The sequence below is a fragment of the Scaptodrosophila lebanonensis genome, unplaced genomic scaffold, assembly GCF_003285725.1.
Source record: "Scaptodrosophila lebanonensis strain 11010-0011.00,11010-0021.00 unplaced genomic scaffold, SlebRS2 tig00000085-arrow-pilon, whole genome shotgun sequence".
Lineage (NCBI taxonomy): Eukaryota > Metazoa > Arthropoda > Insecta > Diptera > Drosophilidae > Scaptodrosophila > Scaptodrosophila lebanonensis.
In genome coordinates this window covers 4,536,400-4,559,330 of record NW_022060564.1, presented here as the reverse complement: position 1 = coordinate 4,559,330, position 22,931 = coordinate 4,536,400, and the positions used below count along the sequence as shown (strand labels likewise).

General features: G+C 34.1%; 5 protein-coding genes across 5 annotated transcripts; 2 read left to right on the top strand and 3 right to left on the bottom strand.

The window, feature by feature from the left end:
• Window positions 1-2,341: 2,341 nt before the first annotated feature.
• On the top strand, window positions 2,342-3,952 carry LOC115626397. The gene is made up of 2 exons (XM_030521760.1): window positions 2,342-3,055; window positions 3,630-3,952. Exons 1-2 carry the CDS (start codon window positions 2,507-2,509, stop codon window positions 3,936-3,938), a joined length of 858 nt encoding a protein of 285 aa, XP_030377620.1. The 5' UTR covers window positions 2,342-2,506; the 3' UTR covers window positions 3,939-3,952.
• Window positions 3,953-4,108: 156 nt separating this feature from the next.
• LOC115626396 (coiled-coil domain-containing protein 43) lies at window positions 4,109-5,907 on the bottom strand. The gene is made up of 3 exons (XM_030521759.1): window positions 5,677-5,907; window positions 5,372-5,590; window positions 4,109-4,520 (listed from the first exon to the last, which is right to left on the bottom strand). Exons 1-3 carry the CDS (start codon window positions 5,836-5,838, stop codon window positions 4,272-4,274), a joined length of 630 nt encoding a protein of 209 aa, XP_030377619.1. The 5' UTR covers window positions 5,839-5,907; the 3' UTR covers window positions 4,109-4,271.
• Window positions 5,908-6,053: 146 nt separating this feature from the next.
• On the top strand, window positions 6,054-7,992 carry LOC115626405. The gene is made up of 3 exons (XM_030521770.1): window positions 6,054-6,398; window positions 6,527-6,668; window positions 6,921-7,992. The coding sequence occupies exons 1-3, from the start codon at window positions 6,362-6,364 to the stop codon at window positions 7,876-7,878; spliced, it is 1,137 nt and encodes a 378-aa protein (XP_030377630.1). The 5' UTR covers window positions 6,054-6,361; the 3' UTR covers window positions 7,879-7,992.
• A 1,402-nt stretch (window positions 7,993-9,394) lies between these two features.
• LOC115626358 (protein tyrosine phosphatase type IVA 1) lies at window positions 9,395-14,495 on the bottom strand. The gene is made up of 4 exons (XM_030521709.1): window positions 14,352-14,495; window positions 14,117-14,283; window positions 11,761-11,892; window positions 9,395-11,249 (listed from the first exon to the last, which is right to left on the bottom strand). The coding sequence occupies exons 1-4, from the start codon at window positions 14,469-14,471 to the stop codon at window positions 11,138-11,140; spliced, it is 531 nt and encodes a 176-aa protein (XP_030377569.1). The 5' UTR covers window positions 14,472-14,495; the 3' UTR covers window positions 9,395-11,137.
• Window positions 14,496-15,247: 752 nt separating this feature from the next.
• On the bottom strand, window positions 15,248-17,941 carry LOC115626360. The gene is made up of 3 exons (XM_030521710.1): window positions 17,800-17,941; window positions 16,519-16,596; window positions 15,248-15,309 (listed from the first exon to the last, which is right to left on the bottom strand). Exon 1 carries the CDS (start codon window positions 17,939-17,941, stop codon window positions 17,819-17,821), a length of 123 nt encoding a protein of 40 aa, XP_030377570.1. The 3' UTR covers window positions 15,248-15,309; window positions 16,519-16,596; window positions 17,800-17,818.
• Between the last annotated feature and the right edge of the window lie 4,990 nt (window positions 17,942-22,931).

Below are 22,931 nucleotides of genomic sequence, written 5' to 3'. Positions count from 1 at the left end.
ACGTAAAAGTATGTGTATAAATAAAATGTGAATTACAAACAAAAAATCATGCCTTATATAGTGTTTTCTTTTTGAAGAACTGAAATGGGATCCTAAGGTTGCAGTTAGATCTCCGATATAAAAAGCTATACTACAAAAAATGTAAGTTTGGTATTTGATTATCGGTTCGCTGTCTGTTTTCATCAGTTTTGAAACAAGTTTATTTTCTTTTTGAAGAATTGAAATGGGATCATCAGCATTCAAAGCAAAAATCTAATATGGAAAATCCTCAACTATAAAAACTGTATGGTATTTGATTATGATTTACATTTAACTTGCATCAGTTTTGAAACAATTTTATTTTCTTTGTGAAGAACTGAAATGGGATCCTCAGCATTCAAAGCAATTAGATCTCCAATCTAATGTGGAAAATTCTCAACTATAAAAACTGTATGGTATTTAATTATTTTCATTTCCAGGACGACCAATGTCCACCAATTTTGTAATAAGTATTTAACCCACACCAGATCAATAAGTCATATAGTTTTTGGGCTTTTTAAATGATTGTTCAATTACCCTCAACAATTTATATACTTATTTAAATGAAATCTCTGAGAAATCTGTTGCTTGTCTATTTGAACTAAGAATTAATATTAATTAAATAACCATTTAATATCCCAGAATAGTTACCATACCCTGACATCATTGGATTCGTAAATTTCCATTTTCTACATACATTTCTTAACCTATTTTCCAACACTATTTCCCACACTACAACTCCCTAAACACACACAGTTAAGCTTATGGCTTAGACTTTCATAGTTTATCTGTAATTTAATTTGCCTTTAAGCTGTATTTGAATAAATAAATAAATATAAATAACAGGAGAGAGCTCTGAACTGTACAGAAATTGTTGTCTTAGACTTGACCGATTTGGATGAAATTTGAAATAAAAGTACATAATTGTATATACATATATAAATAACAAATATGAATCGCAAACCGCATTAACGAAATGTAATGCGCTTTTCATAAAGGCTACTGATTTCATCCGTTTAGGTCCAATAAACATTATTTATCTAACACTGTGTGTTAGTGTTGTGTAACAGTAGTTAGAAAACACTACTCAATGAAATGAACTTCAGACTCCTCAGGCAAACTGACAATTTAGTTAGTTAGCCTTCGACTGGCATACGGACGGGACGTATTTATTTTAATTTTTTCACTTTTTGTTTTTTTATTTATGCAAGATTTTTGCTTTGTTTCATTATGTTTATTTTAAATCAACATCTCTAGTAGGGTTTTTTTTCTCGACAACTTTATGGGCCATTTGTTTGTTTTAAAAATTAATGCCATTGTCAATATCTTTGGCAAATGACGCAGAGATAAAGCTTCGTATAAACGTCGTATGATAAAAGGGTTTTATTTGTTTTATACTTTTGGTAGTTAGATGCTACGGTCCATGATAAACCACCAATATATCATGATATCTTTATATTTGTTGTGGATTTTTAGTTTAAAAATTCGATGCCATGGTCAATGACATGGCTAAGCAACAAAGGGATCAAGCTTTGTCGTATAGAGATGGATTTTTTTCAACAATATTAATATTATTAATATTTTATATTATTTTTATTATAATTTTATATTATTTTGTTTATCAAAAAAATAAAATAAACTCGTGTTCTCTAGGGACTAGGAGCGACAACATACCAAGTTTTGTTTCCGAAATCCAAACGGACAGACAGACGGACACGGCTATACCTATTTCTCTCGTCCTGATGATAATATATACAATTACGTGCTGATTACGAATATATGGAAAAAGCTGCGTACTTCCTTGTAGTCAAATTAAATTTCTAAATAAATATGCTATAAAATAAATTAAAAAACATTTTTTTTACACTGTTGTCTTTTAAAATAGGGCATAAAAATAGTCATTTGTAGTCAAATTAAATTTCAAAATAAATATGCTATAAAATAAATTAAAAAAATTTTTTTTTTACAAAGTTGTCTTTTAAAATCTTCACTTAGGTCGAACAAAGTTCTTTAAATCATTCTAATAATTATCAGAAATCGATATGACTAAGTGGATGGGACCTTTAACGCCCACATAAGTTTTAAAATGAAATTCGTAAAAATCGGAACATTTAGAATAATAGGTCTCTCTATAATGTCCATTTATTTACTATATTCATTTTTTAACACTTGGGTTTCCAAAGATGCACGCCCTTAGTAGCACTTGTTCGCATTGAAGAGCGTTGCTAAAAAAAACCCCCGGCCAAGCTCAAGAATGAGCTTTGGCGCGAAAGCTCCCTCGTAAGGAAATTGCAACCCCCGTGCGAGTGCAAATGGAGCCCTGAGCTGAGAGAAGATGTGTTGCTATTTAGCACAGCGCTTTTTTCGGAGTCAACAAAAAATTTTCAGTCAGCTTCGATACGCAAAGGAGGCAGAGCCCCGAGAAAGGTCCACTTGAAAATTGTCGAGAAAAGGAGCAATAATACAGCAGTAAAATCAACAGAAAAGGATGCGTAGTCGCACCGAGCTGGTCACCACGACATTTGTTGACTCCGACGATGAGGACTACAGCGAGGACGATGATTCCGAGGAGGACTGGCGTCCCACCAAGAAAAAGCAACAGAAGCAGACACGTGGCGATGGTGGAGGTCGAAAGCGCAAAGCAGCGCCAGCAGCTGCCAACAAAGCGAAGCGACGCGCCTCCAAGGTAAGCGGCGATGACTTCGACACTGCCGACGAATACGATTTGGATTCGGAGCCCAGCGAGGATGAGTTCGAGGACGCCATTGAGTACGCGGCAGCCAGCACCTCGACCAAGCGCTCCCAGAGCCTGCCACCCAAGAAGCAGTTCGTCAAATTGTCGCAACTCGACTTGCTGCTGAACAAACGGGATCTGCTGGCACAGGATTGGCTGCAGAACAGTCGCTTGTGTCTGTGGCGCAAGGACGAGGACACGAATCTGTTGCAGAAATATTTGCGCGTTAAGGCAACGGCAGCTAACATGGATGGCGATGCCGCGGAAGATGGCGAGCAGTTACTCTTCACATCCAGCTCGGTGGTAAGTGAATAGTTTTGTAGGCAAAGGGATTAGGGAAACCCAGAAAAGTTACAGGAATATTTTCAATATTTAAACAAATTTAATTACTTTCATTTAAAATACAAAAACTCCAAGCAACTTTTATGATTCTCCTTGCCAAAATCTATATTTTAAACAAAATTTCTTGGCATTATTAAAATGCTTTATCCACATTTATTTTGTACTATATAGTATTAGACTAGTCCTGGACTAAAAAATCACATCAAACATGCTTTTTCGAAACTATATAATTATGCTGACAAAGGTTTATTTTCCTATTTAAAGAACACATTAATAGAGCAGTCCCAAAACTGTAATAAAGTTCATCCAATTGGAGAAAACTCGAATATAGATTTTTTGATTAGTTTAGGAACTGAAGATGCTTACTAATAATAGCTTTAAAGAATACAAAATAAAATTGTTGATTTATTTATTAGCATTGGTTCCTTTGTACATTATGTTTAAAAATATATTTTAAATATCGGTTGCTGCATATTTAATTCCTTTAGAAACTGCCCATCATTTGAATTAATTATAATTATTGTTTGTTTCCCAGTATTCCAGCTGGGATGAGCAACACATTAGCGATTTTATTAACGTTAAAGTCAATTGTTTGGATCCAAACAATCGACGCATCAAGCTCGATGATTTGCCGGCTCTGAAGAAATTGGCAGACGAATTGCGCTCAACAAAGGAAAATAAACCAGCGGCAGAGAACACTGATGAGAACGATAATGAGGATGAAACCACTAGTCAGCAATTGGCGAATGAAAGTCTGAACGAGGAGCCCACAGCGTTGGAGGAACAGCCCGAAGACGATGAGCAAGAAACTGATAATGAAGACGATGAGGATGAGGAAGACTAGAGCTACTAATACTATTTTAAAATGAAACCTATAATTAACATTAAATTTTAAATGTAATTCAAACGTAAAATCAAAGGCCAAGTTAGCATTAGAAAACCAATTTCAATTGCTGCAATATGAAAAGAAATCACATTAAACATAATTTAGAAAATAAAATCAATGAACAATGATTTCAAATTGCATAACAATTTGCATATATTCCGCGTGCGTTCCTTGAGCCACAAAATTCATGATATACAAGGATTTTCTCTTTGAGACAAAATGTACACTGAGCTTTGCACAAAAGAATTGGAAAACGAAAAAAAATAAATTAAGTTGAGCCAGAAACGTCGGTTACCGACGACGTTCGCCTTTGACGGTTTTCCGCTTCTCCTTCTTCTCCTCCCGCTGTTGCTTTTGCTTCTCACGATCCTCCTTATCCTTTTGCTTCTTAGCCGCGCTATCCAAACGCGCCTGTTCGCGTTTCTCCTTGGCCAATGCCAGGACATCGGACTTGTTGGTGTTGGGGGCAAAAGCGGCAGCACTACTTGGCTCAGCGCCCTCCGCGTCTGAGGAGGCTTCGTCTTCCACGCTGACAACAGTCTGTTTAGAGAGATAGAAGTGCCATTAATATAATGAACGCGCCTCCCGTTCGTGTTCCGTTTCTATTTCTATAGCTCTAGATGTGGATGCCTGTTCGTGCATTTGCCGAAGCCGGGACTCGCGTTCTTGTTCCGTTTCTATGGCATTAGATGTAGATGTCCTTTCGCAAAGATCTTTCAAACGTGATTCGCGTTCATCGCCATTTTCAGCTCATCTTTTACATTAATTTTTTCTTATAGATGCGTTTTTCATTGGCATTTTATTTTATTCATTTTTTTTGCAATTTTATTTATTGGCGAACGAAACACTAACAAACAAAATGAGCATAAATAGACCAGAAAACTTTAATTGATCGAAACGAAATTTCGCAGGATTACCCACGAGTCTATTTGGAATATTGCTACAAAATTTGATCAAAATCGGTTGAGCGGTTTCGGAGTCTATAGCGAACATATCCAAAAAGCCATAAAACATTAGAAGATTTGGAACAGCAGGGAATATCTTGAGTCTGATATCATTGCAGGATGCAATGGGCGAATAAAAAAGAACATTTATCACTTCTAGCCTTAACGAATTTCATCAATAATAATAAAAAAGTTATCTTTATAAATAATTTAAAAACATTTACAAAAAGGTCACAATTTTGAAAGAAAAAGAAGGAAAAGATCGCTGGGACTTTTATCGAAACCTTCATCTTTTACAATTTAAAAGGCACCATTTGAAATAACTATAAAAATATAATTAATTGGGGTTTGTAAGATTTCTAATTCTAAGCAAATGCGAGATTGGTTTGAGAAATGCCGGCTTTTGTAATGAAATGAGAAAAAGGTTAGCTAAATAGCTGAACGAACCTGTGAATATTGCGCCAAAATTTGTTGCTTTATGCGTAACTCCTCGGCGGTATATTGACGCTCTTTGGCAGCGGGTTGCAATTTTTGCTGTTCCAGCAATTTAGCCAACTGGGCATTGACATCGATGTCCAGACCTTTCTTGGGCGGCTCATCGGCACTGGGATGGCTTTGCAGCCACTTTTGTAGTATATTGCCAACCAGCTCATCAATGTTGGCCGCCTGCAACATAAAGTGCAGCAATATAAATAAATGACCTTTCATATATGTATGTATGTATGTATATACACGTAGGCATTTGTACTTACGCCCGTTTCTTTCAGAATCCCCTCCAGCGCCTCTGTCTTTTCATCCTGCGTGTCATCGCCCTCCAATATCCCAACAATATAGGTGCCAAACACGCTTTCGTCCGTATTCAGGGCACGCAGCTGTTCGTCGAGCCACCGTTGGAACTCGGCAGTGGCGCTCATGGCTAACAATTTGTTAGAGAAATGCCACCAAATAAAAATAAATGCAGGCAGGAGAGAGGCAACGCACAAAAACCACACACGGTTTGCGAAGCAGTGCTGCCAAGTTCGTTGCCATCAGCTGTGCTATCAGCATTCAAACTTTCGGTATTAAAATACCACAACAAAAAAGTGTGGGCACATTGTTACAGCTCTACGAAAACAAAACAACACCTCAACAGTGGGAGCTCGCAATGATTAATTAATTGCACATAGTATAAGCATTTAAATCATATCAAACTCTATGCATGACTGCATATAAGGGTATAGTGGTCTCCATTTCAACCACGCAAGTGCTGGTCTTAGTCAATAATTGCATTTTTTCAATGCTAACGAGAGCGACATTCTAACGAATGTTTAGTTTTTCGCGCGCTTCTTCACCAATCGGACGTGTTTAAAATTTTGCGCTTGATTGCAAAAGTTCATACACGCTATCAACTTGTGAGATTAATTTGCTTGATTAGCGCTAAGTGCATGAACAGCAACTATGATGCAGAGCGTTGTAAGAGGCGCCCCAAATGCCTGTAAGTACAAGTGAATGAACAACTTTCTCTTCACTTTCCCCAGTTATTGCTCTTACGTTGTATAATCAGTTTGTATTGACATTTTCATTTAAATAATGCATTTCTTTGTACGCTTGAAACAAATGCAGCTACTAAAGAGGATAGCCAGGAAGAAGGAGCACTAACGGCTGAAGCCTATTTGGAGCGCCTGCTGAACGAGGGCAGCCAGGAGGGCGACAGCGGGTCGGACTTGGAGCTGCCGCCATGGTACGATGAGCAGCTTTTTAAACGGTTAGTCATTTTTGTCGGAGCTAATTAACCATACAATGGCTAACACAAACATCTAGAAAATAGGGTCTAATCGATTTTTGATTCTCACGTTTTGTTGTTGCTGTTCAGTTATTTGGTTTTTTAATTTAAAAAAGTAACTCAAAAAGTGAGATCAACAGCCAGGCCAGTTCGAAAGATTGATTTCCACTGTTAATTTATCTTGAAATGAACTAATTTCTCTTTTCTACTTGTAATTTCATTCATTTTTTTCAGCGGCCAAGGCTATTTGCAAAAATATCGGATGGTCATGTTCTCGGGCATGCTGGCCGGTCTGATCGCCGTACTCGCCATACCCTCCATACTGCGTGTTTTGCAATTCACGCGCCAATCATCGAATGCTTTCATGGCCTATCGACGCTATATACGCACGATATTCCATACACAAGCCTGGTATTCCTATCCCGTCGGCAGCGACAAGTCAAGCAAGTTTTGGACCAGCATCGCCGCAGTACGTAACGCCCATTCGCGCTCTAGCAAGGCCAGCGCACGCTGTGGTGCCGGCCAAATCACGCAAAAGGACTTGGCACTCACGCAATTCGGATTCATTGGCTTCATAACAGTCGGGGCACATCGCATACAATTGTACGATGAGGATTTCCTGGAGGCCACCACGCACATGTGGCGCGTCCTGGGCTATCTGTTGGGCATCAAGGATGAGTACAATGTGTGCGGTCGCAACTGGGCCGAGTCCAAGGAGCGCTTGGAAATTGTAATGGATCGAGTTTTTGCTCCGGCGCTGGAACAAACTAATTCGGAATTCGATGAAATGACGAAGGCGCTCATTGACGGCCTTTGGCATGTCAACATGATGTTATCCTTCAAGGCGCAGGTGTTCTTCACAAAACGACTGGCCTACTGCCGTGGCTACGAATACTACAGCTTCGATTATCGAGCTGGCGAGCAGCGCGATCCACAACAGATGCTATATTACTACGATATGAAATTGTGGGATCGCTTTATAGTTAGTTATGGTTTATTCCTTGTCACCTATTTGCATAAATATGCCATTGTGCGCTGGTATCTGAACTTGCGCGTCTGGTTAATGGATCTATTCATCTACTATTTCCCATATGCGGCCATTTGGCGTTGGGGCTGGAAGTCTGCCTATGTTCGCATCTTTAGCAAAGAAGGCCAGGCTCAAGAGTTTCATTTGCACTTCAAGGAGGAGTAAAAGAAAAAGAAGAATAAAAGCTTCTCTGCTAATTAGCAGTCAGTCTATCAGTCATTTAAAAATTATATTGTATTTAAAATGCGTTATTTATGAATAAAAATTTAAAAAACCTAAGGTATATACGGCTTTTCATAAATTGCTTAAAATAATTGTAATATGATTTTAATTTTTAATTAGTTTCTAAATTTCTAGACATATCTTGAATGCAAAACAAAAATTGCAATTTAGAAAATGTGAAATGATTTTTTTCAATATTCAGTTTTCTTTGTAATTGTAGCTGCGTTTCTTTACTAATAGACCGTGAGTTTGGATTTCAACGCTGGCTTCTTCGTATAGATTAATGATTTCAGGGGATAATATATTATGTTATGTTGATCAGAAGATCTTGCGGGGTGAGGTTACAATTTGAAGTAACTGATTTATCCGTCTCCATTTAAGTTTCTAACATCATTCGTCCAACACACATATCTATGTACGACTACAATATCGTATATTGGTAATTTAAAAACAAATTATCCTTAACATCTTACTTTCTGGTTAATATAAAATCGTGCTAAGTCTTTACTGAAACATTTCTGAACGTTTTTGAAAAAGAAAAACGATCTACAGAACAGCTTTGCAATAATTCGCAATCAGTTTTGCTTTAAATAATTTCAGAAATATATATATTTTTATGTCTGGGTATTATATTGGTTCACTGTAATATATAGGAACTTAACTTAAAAAAAATGAAATCTTAATAAGCCATAAAGCTTAAAATATTGAATAAATTATGCTTTTTAATCACACTGTTTTGATAAAAATAAAATATTTACCATGTTCAGGCCTCATTTTCCACGACAATGAGTTGGGGAAAGAGATAACCAATTTAACCATTTTAATATTTATGTACATTTATTTGAATTCGTATTTGGAAAATGAAATAATGGATGTTAACTGGTGGAAAATAAAGGATCATAAACAATGCTGGTAAAAGATTTGGGAAGCAGCTCAAAAGATGTTTAAGCCAGGTCTAAATATATTGGCTAAGCAACGGATTCAGCGGATTCTTCAAGAAGTAGAAGGTTTCTTTATTATGGCATGTGGCGGAATTTTCTTAAAAACAAAGCCTTCCAGACAATGTTTAGTAAAAACATTATGGGTAGATATCGGAAGCATTTTGAAGAAGACCGACCAGACGAAGCCACCGGCCTTTAACTTGGTTGATTGATTGATGGAACACGATTAAGAAACTTAATCTGAATGTTATATTATATTATTTTATTAATGCAACAACTACTATATATGCTATATATTCAGTAAAATCTCCAACAGCGTCGATGAAAAGAGAGCAACTTCTTATACAAGTAGATATTGTTGAATCGATGAACGATCTCTCAATGGTTTTCCCAAATAACAAACTGACAACAAGTCCTTAAACGTAATCGTAGATATCTGATTTAAATCGGACGCAATGCAATTCTTATTGAATAGAATTTGAAAATAGTGTTTGTCCCGTTACCAGTGAAAGAATGCATTTATTTTTGACTTTTATATATTGTTTTTAATTTTGTAATGACTAACATTTTAAAAAATTACAATTCAATATTGGTTAAATTACTTGTAAGCATTAATTTCTCATTTTTCGCTTTTCACACTATAATTTGTTTTGTTAAATAAGGTTAATGTTGCTTCTTATTTTTTTTTTCATGTTCATTTTCTCAATTTTCTGTAGTTTTTCCTTGTTTGCTGACAACTGTTGCTTGTGATTGATTAGCTTTTCTTTTTCTTTTATTGTTTTTAATTTCTTTTTTATTTGTAATAAATGTGGAGTGGAGTTGCTTATGACTTTATATCTCCGCTGTGATTAGTTGAATCCATATACTAGTTGGTATATGTTTCCCTTTTAAACTATTATTTAATTGTATCTGTTTAGTTGTCTACCGATTTTATATTGTACAAGAAAACAATTTTGAGCTTAATATATAAGAGTAGAACGGACAATTGCTTCTGCCTCCCTATACACAAAGACTGACAATTAGAAGAAATTATAGTTAAGCACATGTGTGGCAATACAATAATAAAAAGAAAGCAAATTAATTTACATATGCGTTTGCTTGTTTATATATACTCGTATATGTAATGCTTGCTTATGTAAGAAGTTCGTTGATAGCTGTGCACACTCTTTTACAATATAGATTTAAGTTGAAAGTAGTTGCTTCTACTTTTTGTTGGTTTTGTTTTGTTTTGAGAATCAAATCAAGTCAGTTTACAGTCGCAGTTTTTTGTTTTTTGTTTTTTTTTTGGGTCGTCAGAGCTTTTTGTTTACAAATATGGTTTTGTTGTTTAAGCGCTACTCTTGGACTCTGATCAGTTGTGCCTATCTGCCGATAAACTATACAATAATCAGTATGTATTTGTATCATATTTTACACTTAAAAAAAGCAGTTGGCAATAGGTTGGTTGTTGTGGTTGTTGATTAATAAATTTGCTGCCTCAATAAAACATCTTTGAATGCTCTTAAGTACCGTGTCTATAAAATGCATTGAATGCACTTACGCAGATCGTACAAATCCATAATGAGTATCAGCAACATATCTCTTTCCTCTTTACAACTTCAATATAAGTACATATTTTGCATATTGAATATTTTTGTTAGCGCTGTATATTTATATATGTATATATACTATATGTATATGTTTGTATGCAGTTTTTTTTTTAAATAATTCGCAATACGCTTCTCTCTCTCTCCTTAGATATTGTATACATATATATGATTTGCTTTCTAACATCTTGTTTGTTATTATTTTGTTTAAGCTATTTGCAATACAACTTCATATTATTGCCTATGATGTCTGATGTGAAATTACTTTTTTTTTTGCTGAACTTATTTCGACTGTAGGTTTTTATGTTTCTTTAGAAAAAGTATCCAAAACAAAATACATTTAGTACAATTGTTTTTTGTTATTTATGTTTAGATTTTTACAAATGAAATTAATAATAAAATAAATTACAATCAATTAATAAATACAATACAATTCGGGACAATAGAATTCAATTTGGGTTCCTCAAGTAGCCTTTCTCTCATTACTGGGCAATTTTGTCTATTGGTCTATTGTTTGCTTATTTGTTTTTCTGTTTCTCTGGGAGTTCCATTTCAATATTACTGTTTAGGTGTAGATTTATTGTTGTTTAATTCCATCTTCTTCTGTTTTTTATTTTTTTGTTTTGAAAAAATGAACACTTTTTATCTGGTGGGAATATATGTGGTTTTGGAAATCTATTGCACACAGCATGAATTTTTGTGTCCATTTTTGTGCTTTAGTCGCGCCTTGGGCTTGTATTTTTCCAAAAATGACAGCTGTTTGGCATTGATGGCCCCGCGTCGTTTGCTGCAAATGAGATGAATATAGAACAGAGAACTCAGATTAGAAGATTGTTGTTGCTTTCTGCTGCATACACTATTATTATGAGCCGTTATCTGATCTCTTGATAGAGCTTTGGATGGAGAGTGAAATGAAAAATTTGCATCACTATTCGTACTATTCGCGCTGTTCATTTTTAATACCCTATACGCGAAAAAGGTCTTGCTAAGGACATAGGTGTGTTTAAATGCATGTAACAGGCAGAAGAAGCTCCTCCATAAACGTCTGTCTGTATGAACGTCTGGATTTCGCAGACGGCTGAGCGCACAGTGACCTAACTACGTATTAACATTCTCCTAAGTCTTATGTAGCACGAGTTTATTTATTTTCTCCTTATTTTCCAAAATTTCAAAGCTTGGATTAATTTATATGATCTCGTTATAATTTTGAATATTCTTCAGAGCTTTTAACGTTTAAACTTGGCAGGGGAGAGGGACGCAGGTCATTTAATTTGTTTGTATTTATTTGGATCACTTACTCTCTTATCATTTCAACAGCTGCTTCATATTTCAAGCCTAATTCAATGAGTGCCAAGGCCACCAGGACAGGAGCACGTCCCAAGCCCGCGACACAGTGCACGGCAACACATGCCTCGGAATCTTGTTGGTATCTGTGGAGAAAGCGATATATAAATTAGTCCCAACATGGTATATGAATATATTAAAATATAATTTAAGAACGACTATAAATTAAGCCTATATTGTACGTTCCTTGATACAAAACAACATATAAATTGTTATTAGTTTTCTTCTACGCTTACCGACAAGTGGCATTATCAACAAATGCAGTATTATTTAAAATTGCTGCTGTATCGCTTGTGTCATTTGCTGTTAGGGGCATTGTATCTGTAGTTGTTGTTGTTGTTGTTATTGTTGTGAGACTGGCTCTTGTTGTTGTTGCTGTAGTTGGAGCTGTTTTTGGTATGTGTCTGAGCGAGAATCGCTTATGTTTGTAGAAGGATACTGTGGCGCTTGTGGGCTTTCTAAAACTAGCAGCAAAAAATAGCACACATACAACACACAAGTAGGAAGGAAGTAAGTTTGGTATGAAATTTGTAGTATTTCGTAGATGGATTGCTTTCTTTTTTATTTTTTGTTTGTGTTATTTGCCAGTGGAACAAATAATATACATACTTAGTACAATGAGAATGGGAGAAAGAGTTAACAAAAGCGTTCTAAACAAAAAGTGACGTTAGCTTTAGAAAGTGAAAAATGCAACTAAAGACTACATTCAGTTTGTTTTTTTGTTGTTGTTAGAAATACAAAACTGAAAAGCAAAGCATAAGCGGAGTCTTGTTTACGATTTAAAATTTAAAATTTTCTTTAAACTAGTTTTGTTTGATTTGTCGGTTTTGCCCAGTTGTTAGTTTTTCTTGATTTAGCTTTGATGTTTATGTTTCATTTGTTTTTGTTTATGCAAAGCAATAAATAATACTGAATGAATTGATAAAAATCACTTGAGGTGTCGCATTTTAAATTAGCATAGTAGATGCTAAAGATCTGAATATTCTCTCTTACGTAAAATAAGAATACAGTGAAATGTTAACCAAATATCAAAATATTTATAGTATATATGTAAGTACTAGATATAATTACATGTTATATATTATATATATTTTATAAAAGCAATAAAAATACCAATCTTAGAAATAATATTTACAAAATAATGACAAGTTTTTAAATCTTCAATATCCCTTAAGCGGCGATCAAACACGCAGACATTTGGCTTGTCAACTAGCGCTGCAGAATAATCGATCATTTTTGATTTATTAATCGATTAATTGTTAACTGAACAATATCATATTTTATAGTAATATGCTAATTCAAGTATAAATTTGACTGCACGATTAATCGATTTGATAAAAAATTATAGATTTTTACCAAAAATGTTAAATATCATTTAAGTCGATTCTTTTTACAGCTCTTGTGTGAACGAGATGTGGAGAACTATCGATGTTTTGGTGCTATCTAATGCTCTGCACTAACGATAACATTTAATAGATTTCTTAAAAGCGTTCAGTATTTTGGAACCTGGGCTTAAAAAAACGTTTTTCTAAATTATTTTAAAGCAAAGATCAACTTTCCCGGAAAATTAGTTAATATTAAATATTATTATTTGCACTCAAAAAAGTCAATTCTCTTTGAAATCAATTGAAATTAAGACGGTGCGGGACAACATTTACGGACATATCGATAGTTTATTTGTGAGATGTAATCGATATAAGAACACAACAGCAATTGTCCGCAAGCTCACAAACTCTGCGCTGCTGAACATCCAACTCTGATGAAATGAAAACTATTAAGAATAATATACTAACATTTCTTCTCCTTTGCGAATTACTTTTCAAAGCGTAAAAAAATTACGCTTTTGTTTGCATGTGTGACCGTAGATATATTTACGAATCTATCACTTCTAAGAAACCTATTTTGCAACCCAACTATCCTTCTCTTGAATATAATTTTGTTAAAGTAAACTTACAAACCAGCAGATTTCCCATTTAAACTAACATTTAGACCATCTTTCTGCTGATCCATTCACGGCTAAAGAGTGTAGCTAAGTTCTAAGATACAAGTAGTTGGATATTACCAAAGTTTCTAGTACAGAAATTGTCTTTTCACTTTCTTTCATTTGAAGACTAGTTCTTTTTTCGAACTGAACTTCCAATTGAAATAATAATTATTTTAAAAAACATATCAAAATCAAATTCGCTTTTCAAGAATCACGTACATAGCAGAATTAAAGCCGTACACAGATTGTTAATAAGAAATAAACGTAATAATGTTTATGCCTAATATTTACATATTTAAACTATGCATTTAATGGTGTCCACTTACTTATCCTTTAGAACTTCAAACCACTCGTCAACGATTTGTTGCGGCGGAAAGGTGCCATCCTCAAAGGCCAAGTCCTTGACCGTAATGCCCTGGCCCTCCAACTCCTCAATGTTATAGCTCGGCTCACAGACACGCACCACAGTGTTAACATTGTTCTTTTTAAGCTCCTGCACAAGATAATCGAGATAATCGTTAATAGAGTTCGTTCAGGGATAAATATTAATGCGGCACTTACCATAATGTAGTGATTAATTGTAATATCTGATGGTCGATCGGTGATTAGGAACTTCATGCCCTTATACTCAATTAGAGCAGGTGCTGGGCGCAAATCTTTTTGACGCATATTGATGCTCATCAACTTTTTCAATCAACCAGGAGATTTAATTCAATTTGTTATTAACTTACAATTTGTTAAATTGTTTTTTAATTTGGTACCTTTGTACTTAATTTAAATAACTGTCACACTATAAACGGGTAGTCTAATTTAATTTGATTTCCTTCTGCGACTTTTTCGCTTTTCTTTGTTTTTTTTTTTTTTTAAATCAGGAAGTAGCTTGATTTAATTTAGAATTCTATATTACAAAATTCAGCGTGTTCCTAGATGATTTCGATTTTGGTTTTTGTTTTTGTAAATAATATAAAAAATACAATTAACTGTGCACACGCTAGCCTTTTTCTACATTAAACACAAATTAGTGGTGTGTGAGTAAAAAAAAGGTTGGGCTTTAATTAAGTACAAAAAGGGTTTCCTCAATGTTATCACAAACAATAATTTTGAATTTTCTCTGTCTTCCTTCTTAATGAAATCGTTTCTCTTCCTATAAAATCCCTGTTAGTTATGATTAAGCCGCAATTTTTTTAATACAATTTGCAATTTGGTAGCAGATTTATCTACTTTCTTCTTCTTTTGTTTTGTCTTTCTCGTTAAAAACTCTTAAAATTGTTCGTTGTTGAAATTTTTGAAATTATTTGCTTTCTTTTGTGATATGAACGAACGCAGCTCGCCTTGATGTTCAGTTTTCTTTTCAAGTTAAAGCACTTGATCTTTTTCACACGATCGATTAACAGCCCTGCCGCTCAAACGTCTGCGTGGCTGATATGATCCACAAATTTATCGGTGATTTCCGAAGAGGTGACGATGACGGTGATGCGTTCTCTCAGGCTATCACGGCCTTCCTTTAGTTAATGACTACCTGCGTAAGAAAACAGGAATATTAGAATGGTGTTATATGCATATATTAAGAGGATTATAAAGTATATTAAACCTATGGCATGATTGCTGTCCATCTGATTGTTTTCGAACAATTATTAACTCTGAAGCCAAAGTACACATTTCCTTTCATACACCTTAGTTTTTTCACTATTCTTCCAACATTTCCTTTAATGAGTGAGTCATTAATAGTCAGACTTTTTATAGCCTGACCCAGAAAGTAAATGAAGCTATAGTATTAGGTTTGTGCAGGTTAAATAGACAAATCCGTCTGTCTGGATGAACGCCTGGATTTTGGAAACGGCTGAGCCCATTCTGACCAAACTTTTTAGGCAAACTCTTCTAGTCCTTAGACAACACGAGTTTATTCAATTTAATTATATTATTCCTCCCCTTCCCCTGCCACAGACTTTCCACAATTCTGTCCATAATTCCAAAGCTACATAAACATAACTCTTCATACATAATAAATAAGCAATTCCTAAACTTTGTTTAACATTTCAAATTATTAGCGAAACAATTTTAATACATTACTACGCCCCCACACGGCAGCAGCGAGTTCGTTTCGAGGGTTCTACATCTTCTGGAAAGGGCAATGGAGCATATTTGTTTGACTATTCTCTCTTGTTATTATCTGACAGTTTGAAGGTCAAAATGATGTTCAAATTGAACTCTTTTTGGAAGCCTCTTCTTTAACTGTTTTCGTTCAATTCCCCTAATTTGTATTAATTGTTTGGGTCATTCAGTCAAATTTTGATTGTCGATATAATTGTGTGGTCTGTGGTCCCTACATCTGACTTTGAATGACTTTGTTATTGGAATTTACTTAAATGTTATGAAGATTGCACGCAAAAATGAAATTGTTTAATATAAGTAGTACTATAAATACTTATTTTTCATTTCCGTCTCATTCTTGTTCATTTACTTCCACATGCAATTTTACTGGAAACGTATAGAAATTGTCTAGAATTTTCCGTTTGTCATAGTTTTTTGTACATCCTTGAGAACAATTTCGTGTTGTTAACCGAAATGACCTTTTGGTAATTGTGTGTGGGTGCTTTTAATATCAGACATGACCAAATGGCAATTAAATGGCAATTATAGCAATTCAATTAATAGAATTACAAGACTTTCTGTAGTTCTAGTCTTTTCACTTAAAAAAAAGAAGATATCTATGGTTTGTTAAACTTACTTTTTATTTGTGCTGTGCTTGGCAGTATTCTGCACTGTCTAGATGAAACTCCATAGATGTGGGAACAGGTCTAACCAGCTGAAATAAAAGATATAGATTATTATAGCGATAGATTGTAAGTCCTTATACCTATGTAGGAATAATGCTGCTCGACTCGACTGAACTGTTGAAATAAATGTATTTTTGGGATTTCTTATACTTCTTATTTGAACAGAACAGAACAGAACCGGTCGGTAGAGATCAACAACATATGATGTGCATATAAATTCGTTCATATGTACATATAGTATGTACATGCTTAAGATGTTAATGAACACAACGCTAAATTGGACACAAAGAGGGAATGCTACACGGGTATAAATAGCCCATTTGGATTCCCGAAAAATGTTGTACACGAAATTCTTTTAAATAGTTGTTTGGTAATAAAATGTACGGTCCAGAAACTTCGAAAACTGTTGCCAAATGAACTTTATAACCAGACGGCTGTGCCGATCATGCGAAAAATCTGACATTAGTAAACAATAAACGAAGAGGCGCAATAGCAGCTATCAATGGAATTTCGTGCCGGCGCAAAGGTTATTAAATCATTTCAAAAGAAAATTCCCACTATTTACACCTTTACTGAAACATATGTAGACACTTATTTTTGAAAAAAATAATACTATTAAGTGGAAAATGTGTGAAAATTAAATGGAAAACACTTGTGTGTCAAATTTCAGCTCAAGTGAGAAATAATATGAGTGAATCAAAATAGCAACAGGCATGTACAAGTATGAGTTGCCAAATTTTTTTTTACAGCTCGCCAGATAGGTTTTTCCCATCTGCTGATCTAGCAAGCTTATACATATTTTAATCAATGTTTAATTATTCACAAGCACTAATCCAAAAGTTCATATAGAAGCCATAAAGAAGGAAACAAACAGCAACAACAAAAAAAGTGCACAGCTACCAAAACTTTCACTTCCACAATAAACGGGTGATTTGTTGGCCATTTTGTGAGTGTGGCGTTTTTGGCATCGCACTGTCTGTGGTGGCATAAGAGGTTGATAGAAATGTATAAAATTAATTTTTTTAAAACATTTGTTATATGTATGTTTTTTTTTCTTGCTTATGCAATGAGTTGTGTTTTGCGTCTTTCGGAAAAACAAAACACATACATGTATGTATATAGTAGAAATATATCAACGACGACATTTGACTGTCAGGTGGTGCCAAATTATTTTCATTGCACAGACCACTCACTCGAGATTAGAGGGAATTGGGTTTTAAAAATTGTAATACCGTTTTAATTGAACGCCATTTAATCACCAGTAATGCGGCGCGATAGTATCTCAATTAGATATCGACAGGTGTCAATTCTAAGACGTTGATCTATTACAACATTCAGTAGACTCGATTTGCTGCGAGATGAGCACAGTTTCATCTTTTGATGTCGACTGAATGTTCAGGTTTTTGCCGCAACGGCGAACGAGCGGTTTCAACTCGAGAGTGGAGAGTTTGATGGACTGCTGAGAGCAAGTGAGAGCAATTGCACGTGACGCAAGAGTCTACAAGAGCTCCAACACTCCCATTTAACGTACTGCGCTCCCTTTTTCTACTGCGAATATGACGCACATTTCTACACTCGAACCGTATATTCTATACATACATACATACATGCATACACGCGTGTATATACATACATACATAGAAAGGTGGGTACACAATATTGTTCGTTTAACGCCATAAAAACTCTTTACGGTCTGTTGCATATTTAAGCTTTTTTTTTCTCAACTGTCTGTCATATTTAACTAACGTCAAGTAATTACAGTCAAACAAACGTGTACACACACATACATATATAAATACATATACTCGTGTGTGTGTTGCCAATTTCACAGACAAAGAGCTTTTTATTATCTTTCGAAAATGTTTATGGAGAGTATTGGCCCATTTTTAATGAGAATTTTACGTGAAAATAAAACAAGTTCTACGGAACAACAAGTTCAGAAAGTGGCTATTCATAAAAATAATTCTTCCTAGAAGAAAATGGGAATTAACAACGAAAAGAAATGGGAAAGCAAATCTGGTGAACGTTATATATTTGTTTATATATACATATAGTATTTTATTGATAGAAATTGTTTATAAAAACACACATACATATGTATATTCAATATAAAAGTATTGAATCTATTAGATGATTTGCACAAATTTGTTTAAATTTTTTTATATATTAAAGCAGAGAGTCGATTTGTTTTATATTTAGTTATATTGTTAATCATTTAAGCTTAACCATAGGGGCTGCCATGCAATCTGATTAATGGAATTACATTAACATAGGTTTACAGAATGTAGAAACAAATAAAAGGAGCTGTTAATATGACTGGTATATTAAAAAGACGTTTTTAAATGAAAACAGACGACTTATAATGGGTCTATATAATGTATTCAACTATTAACGTGTCTTAATATAAAAGCTCAAATGTCAAAATACTGCCAACTATTTGCGTAGTACGACGGCAGAAAAGTTAATATGAAATTTTTATATTTCCATCCATTCTATTTCATTATCTTAAATAATGGTTAGTGTATTAATTGATTTATTAACGAGTCTTAATATAAAAACTCAGATGCCAACTATTTGCGTAGTAAGACGGTGGAAATTTAATATAAAATTTGTATATTTCCATTCATTCTACTCCACTATCTTAGATGATGGTTACAGAAACAGGCAGGCACACAAATCAACATTTGTTTACATGACAAATACTATAAAAGAAATCATCTCAAGGTCCCCGGTACTTGCCAGTAAAAAGACAATTTCAATGAAAAGAGACGACAACTAAAATAGCTAAGGAAGCCAAATAAACTGTCATTGTATTGCATAAACAACTTTCGACCCAATTGTCATTTTATACAAATTGCAAACAGTATGCCCACATGCATATACTTGTACTTACATACAAGTATATATAAATAGGCATAGGTATACATATATAAGTGAGTATACACGTACATATATTATTAAATTATGCACACAATGAACAGTGAAGGTCACATAGCAACAAAACTTTGCAACTAGATAGTTTTTGCATGCAAAATGAAATGGGCGGAAAACCAGTTATTACTGTTATTATCAAGCTTTAGGCGGAGTGGTCTCAATGCATCATATATCATCATATATCTATCGTATGTACACAAATATGGGAGTATTTTTTAGTATACTTAATGGAATGCTGTTCATTCAAAGCTGTTAATAGGGATAACCATTTCAAATGCCTTCAATTGCCTCTTTCCCATTTAAATGCTTCTTTATATTAAAATTGAGCCTACACTTGATATAGCCGGTTCTTTCCGGTAGCAGCAACATACAAACATACATATATACCTATACGTATATATTTCTAAATAATTTTGTTGTTATGCGGCATTGCACCAAACAAGTTATTATTTATTTATATTTTTATATAGACCCAAGTGTTAATCTTATCAAGCAGCACTCGAAACATAAATTCCAGTAAATTGAAAGCATTACTGAATAATTGGTAAGAGCTAATGAAGAATGGTGCTTGACTTTAAAAATAGCGGTAAGATATTCAAAGACATTTTCTTTTGAAAAGGCCAAAGGAAAATTAAGTTAATTAAAAATTTTGCGGTCAACAACTTTTCGTTCATGGCGTTATTTAAATTGAGATCATTATTAAAAATTAATTAACTGAAATCTTTATTAAATATCATTACCTTACCTAATACTAGCGTTAAATTGTTATTCTAATAACTTCTCCAATTTCGATGAATAGCTTTTGTAAACAATGTTCCTGAAATTCTGTAGTGGTAGAAGGAAGGAAAATATCAAAAACTGGGCAATAAACTTGTGTTCTCCAGTGATAAGGAGAATCGGGGTATACATAGACTCTGGTCAGTGTAGGCTAAGCCATTCCCAAAATCCAGGCATTCATTTAAACGTAAATGTTTCCTGCTGCCTGGAAACTTTGAAGAAACCGCATAGGGTTTTTTTCTCCGGGTACTAAATATTATACTACATTTTATAAAAAACATTTCAATAAACTGCAGCTTAAATGTAAATTTATGATCTTAAAACTATTTACAGACAATTTGTAACCTATTTCTACCGATTTTACAATGTGAAATGTACTTAGCCTTTTCAATTATGCATTAATTTGTGAGAAATTATAATTGCATTTAAAATTTACAACAAACAAGTGCTGCTAAAGTCATATTTTTAACACAGAAATTCAAAACAAATTTGAGAAAACATACTTGTATTGACTGAATAATCTTAAATATTTGTTTAAATTTGCATAATTTTCTTTCGTCTCTCCTGCACCAGTTAATTACTTGTAGAATAAACTTTAGAGAGTCCTTCAAAGCCAAATTATATTTTAATGAAAACTTGAGAAGGAAAAGCTCAATCAACCATAAAAAAGGGTCAGACCAAAAACCCTGCCAAACCCGTGTGCCCACAAACAAATTCAGCAAGTCAATGCAAAGGTATGAAGAATAGAGGGCTTGCAGATTTTGTCTGGACGAGACGAGACAGATGCGTGAGAGTTTCGAGGACAACAAAGCGCCAGGAAAGTTGATTGGACTCGAGGCAGACAAGTCAATGCCACAGACGGCAAATCTACGGCAACAATAACGAAACAAAGACTACCGATTTTAAGCATACATACATATATACGTATGTACATAAGACTACATATTAAGGCAAGGCAGACAATTTTGGGAGAGCACATAAATGTATATGGATATGTGCACAAGTCGAAATATGTAGGAACCTTAGCCGTAGTGCTTGTCGCATTAGTGTTTATTGTCTGGGTATTTGTCTGACTGTCTGGCTGTCTGCCTAACAACAACAACAACGAAAGCAGAATTGTATAAACAACAACTGTCAGTTCAATGTCCTGACCAAACAACGAAAATTGAAAAAGAAAAAAAAAAACTAAATGCTTCTGATAACACAATACAATACACAATGATTATATATGCTAACCATAATTGACTTTTGAATTGTCGGTTTTTAAAGTAGTACGAAGCATGCTGTAAGATCAACATAATGGTGTATTTATAAACCAACTGAATAACTTTAACAGCTAAGTACAAGTATATCTTTGTTTTGTTCCCAAATTTGACAAAATATTACCAGTGCCGTATCGCTTGTAATTATTTAATAATTATTATTAAATTTATTATTTTTTCAATCATTTCGAAATATTTATTTGCACTTATTTATATTACAAACTTTCTAAGCTAGCTGGTTGATTGCTCAATCAGCAGACTTCAAGAGAAAGGTGGAAAAAGTTCAAGTTCAAGTTCATGTGCAATAACATTTTGCAAACATGCGCAAAATTAATAAACCCGCTCATTCTGTTTTTTTATTTTTCAAGTAATTCGAATAGGTTGTCTGCACGCGCCAACAAACTAAACATACAAGAGTATCAAATAAAGGAAATATTCATTACGTATTGACACAATCGTCTGTGTTGTCGTCACGCGTCGTTAATGGTCTCAATGCAACTTTCATGCTCAACAATACAAGTAGGTGCCAATAAGGCGTTTTGCAAAATGTGAGGGAAGGAAAACAGCTGGAAAAAAGACCAATAAAAGCCTCAAAAATAAAACAGATTTAATTAGATAATGCTAACCAGTGCTAGGCAGAAAAAACCAACGCAAACTGATAAACATGCGGCGAACTATAGGTATAGCTATAAGCTATAAGCGTGCTTCCTGATCTAATAATAAAATCATGAGGCTATACAAAATTGTCTGGGAGACCTGTAGGTACGCAGTTGTATGTACATGCAACAATAACGTATTAAACAAAAAGTTACATTTCATGAGCTATCGCAAAAGATCGATTTACATACCAAGGGCATTTGCTTCTTATTCTTATATTACTCTGACTCACTTAGGGGCGTAGACTTTGAGGTCTTACACGTTCTCGCGGTCTCTCTAAAGCAAACTAGAGGTGCAGTGAATATGCGGTTGATCAAGAAACAGACCATTAAGAGGTTAAATAATGTGTATGCTATATAATATTCTATATTATTATTATATTATATTATTCCATAACTCCTTATAACTTCCAATATACGTCTTCGTGATATATTTTACATATACAATAGGGCTTCTTTTAACTTATTTATACTATATACACATATTATTAAAATGTCTTTACTTCTAATCAACACCTAGGCCTTTTTCAAAAATATTTCCAAAAAATTTTAAATACCTTTCGATTCTTACTATCAACATGCGTAGAGCTTATTAAAATAGGCCTTCTTTCAACTTATTTATACTATATACACATATTATTAAAATGTCTTTACTTCTAATCAACACCTAGGCCTTTTTCAAAAATATTTCCAAAAATTTGAAATACCTTTCGATTCTTTTATCAACATGTGCAG

What these genes read in the sequence shown, in the direction of transcription:
- LOC115626397 (XM_030521760.1), top strand. Translation starts at nt 2,507, where the DNA reads ATGCGTAGTCGCACCGAGCTGGTCACCACGACATTTGTTGACTCCGAC. An exon ending in TCTTCACATCCAGCTCGGTG is followed by an intron (nt 3,056 to 3,629) that starts GTAAGTGAATAG and finishes TTTGTTTCCCAG; the next exon opens with TATTCCAGCTGGGATGAGCA.
- LOC115626396 (XM_030521759.1), bottom strand. Translation starts at nt 5,838, where the DNA reads ATGAGCGCCACTGCCGAGTTCCAACGGTGGCTCGACGAACAGCTGCGT. An exon ending in GGATTCTGAAAGAAACGGGC is followed by an intron (nt 5,591 to 5,676) that starts GTAAGTACAAAT and finishes TTTATGTTGCAG; the next exon opens with GCGGCCAACATTGATGAGCT. An exon ending in TTTTGGCGCAATATTCACAG is followed by an intron (nt 4,521 to 5,371) that starts GTTCGTTCAGCT and finishes CTCTCTAAACAG; the next exon opens with ACTGTTGTCAGCGTGGAAGA.
- LOC115626405 (XM_030521770.1), top strand. Translation starts at nt 6,362, where the DNA reads ATGATGCAGAGCGTTGTAAGAGGCGCCCCAAATGCCT. An exon ending in AAGAGGCGCCCCAAATGCCT is followed by an intron (nt 6,399 to 6,526) that starts GTAAGTACAAGT and finishes AAACAAATGCAG; the next exon opens with CTACTAAAGAGGATAGCCAG. An exon ending in GATGAGCAGCTTTTTAAACG is followed by an intron (nt 6,669 to 6,920) that starts GTTAGTCATTTT and finishes CATTTTTTTCAG; the next exon opens with CGGCCAAGGCTATTTGCAAA.
- LOC115626360 (XM_030521710.1), bottom strand. Translation starts at nt 17,941, where the DNA reads ATGAAACTGTGCTCATCTCGCAGCAAATCGAGTCTACTGAATGTTGTA.
- LOC115626358 (XM_030521709.1), bottom strand. Translation starts at nt 14,471, where the DNA reads ATGAGCATCAATATGCGTCAAAAAGATTTGCGCCCAGCACCTGCTCTA. An exon ending in TTTGAAGTTCTAAAGGATAA is followed by an intron (nt 11,893 to 14,116) that starts GTAAGTGGACAC and finishes CTTTCTCCACAG; the next exon opens with ATACCAACAAGATTCCGAGG. An exon ending in GCTGTTGAAATGATAAGAGA is followed by an intron (nt 11,250 to 11,760) that starts GTAAGTGATCCA and finishes TCTCATTTGCAG; the next exon opens with CAAACGACGCGGGGCCATCA.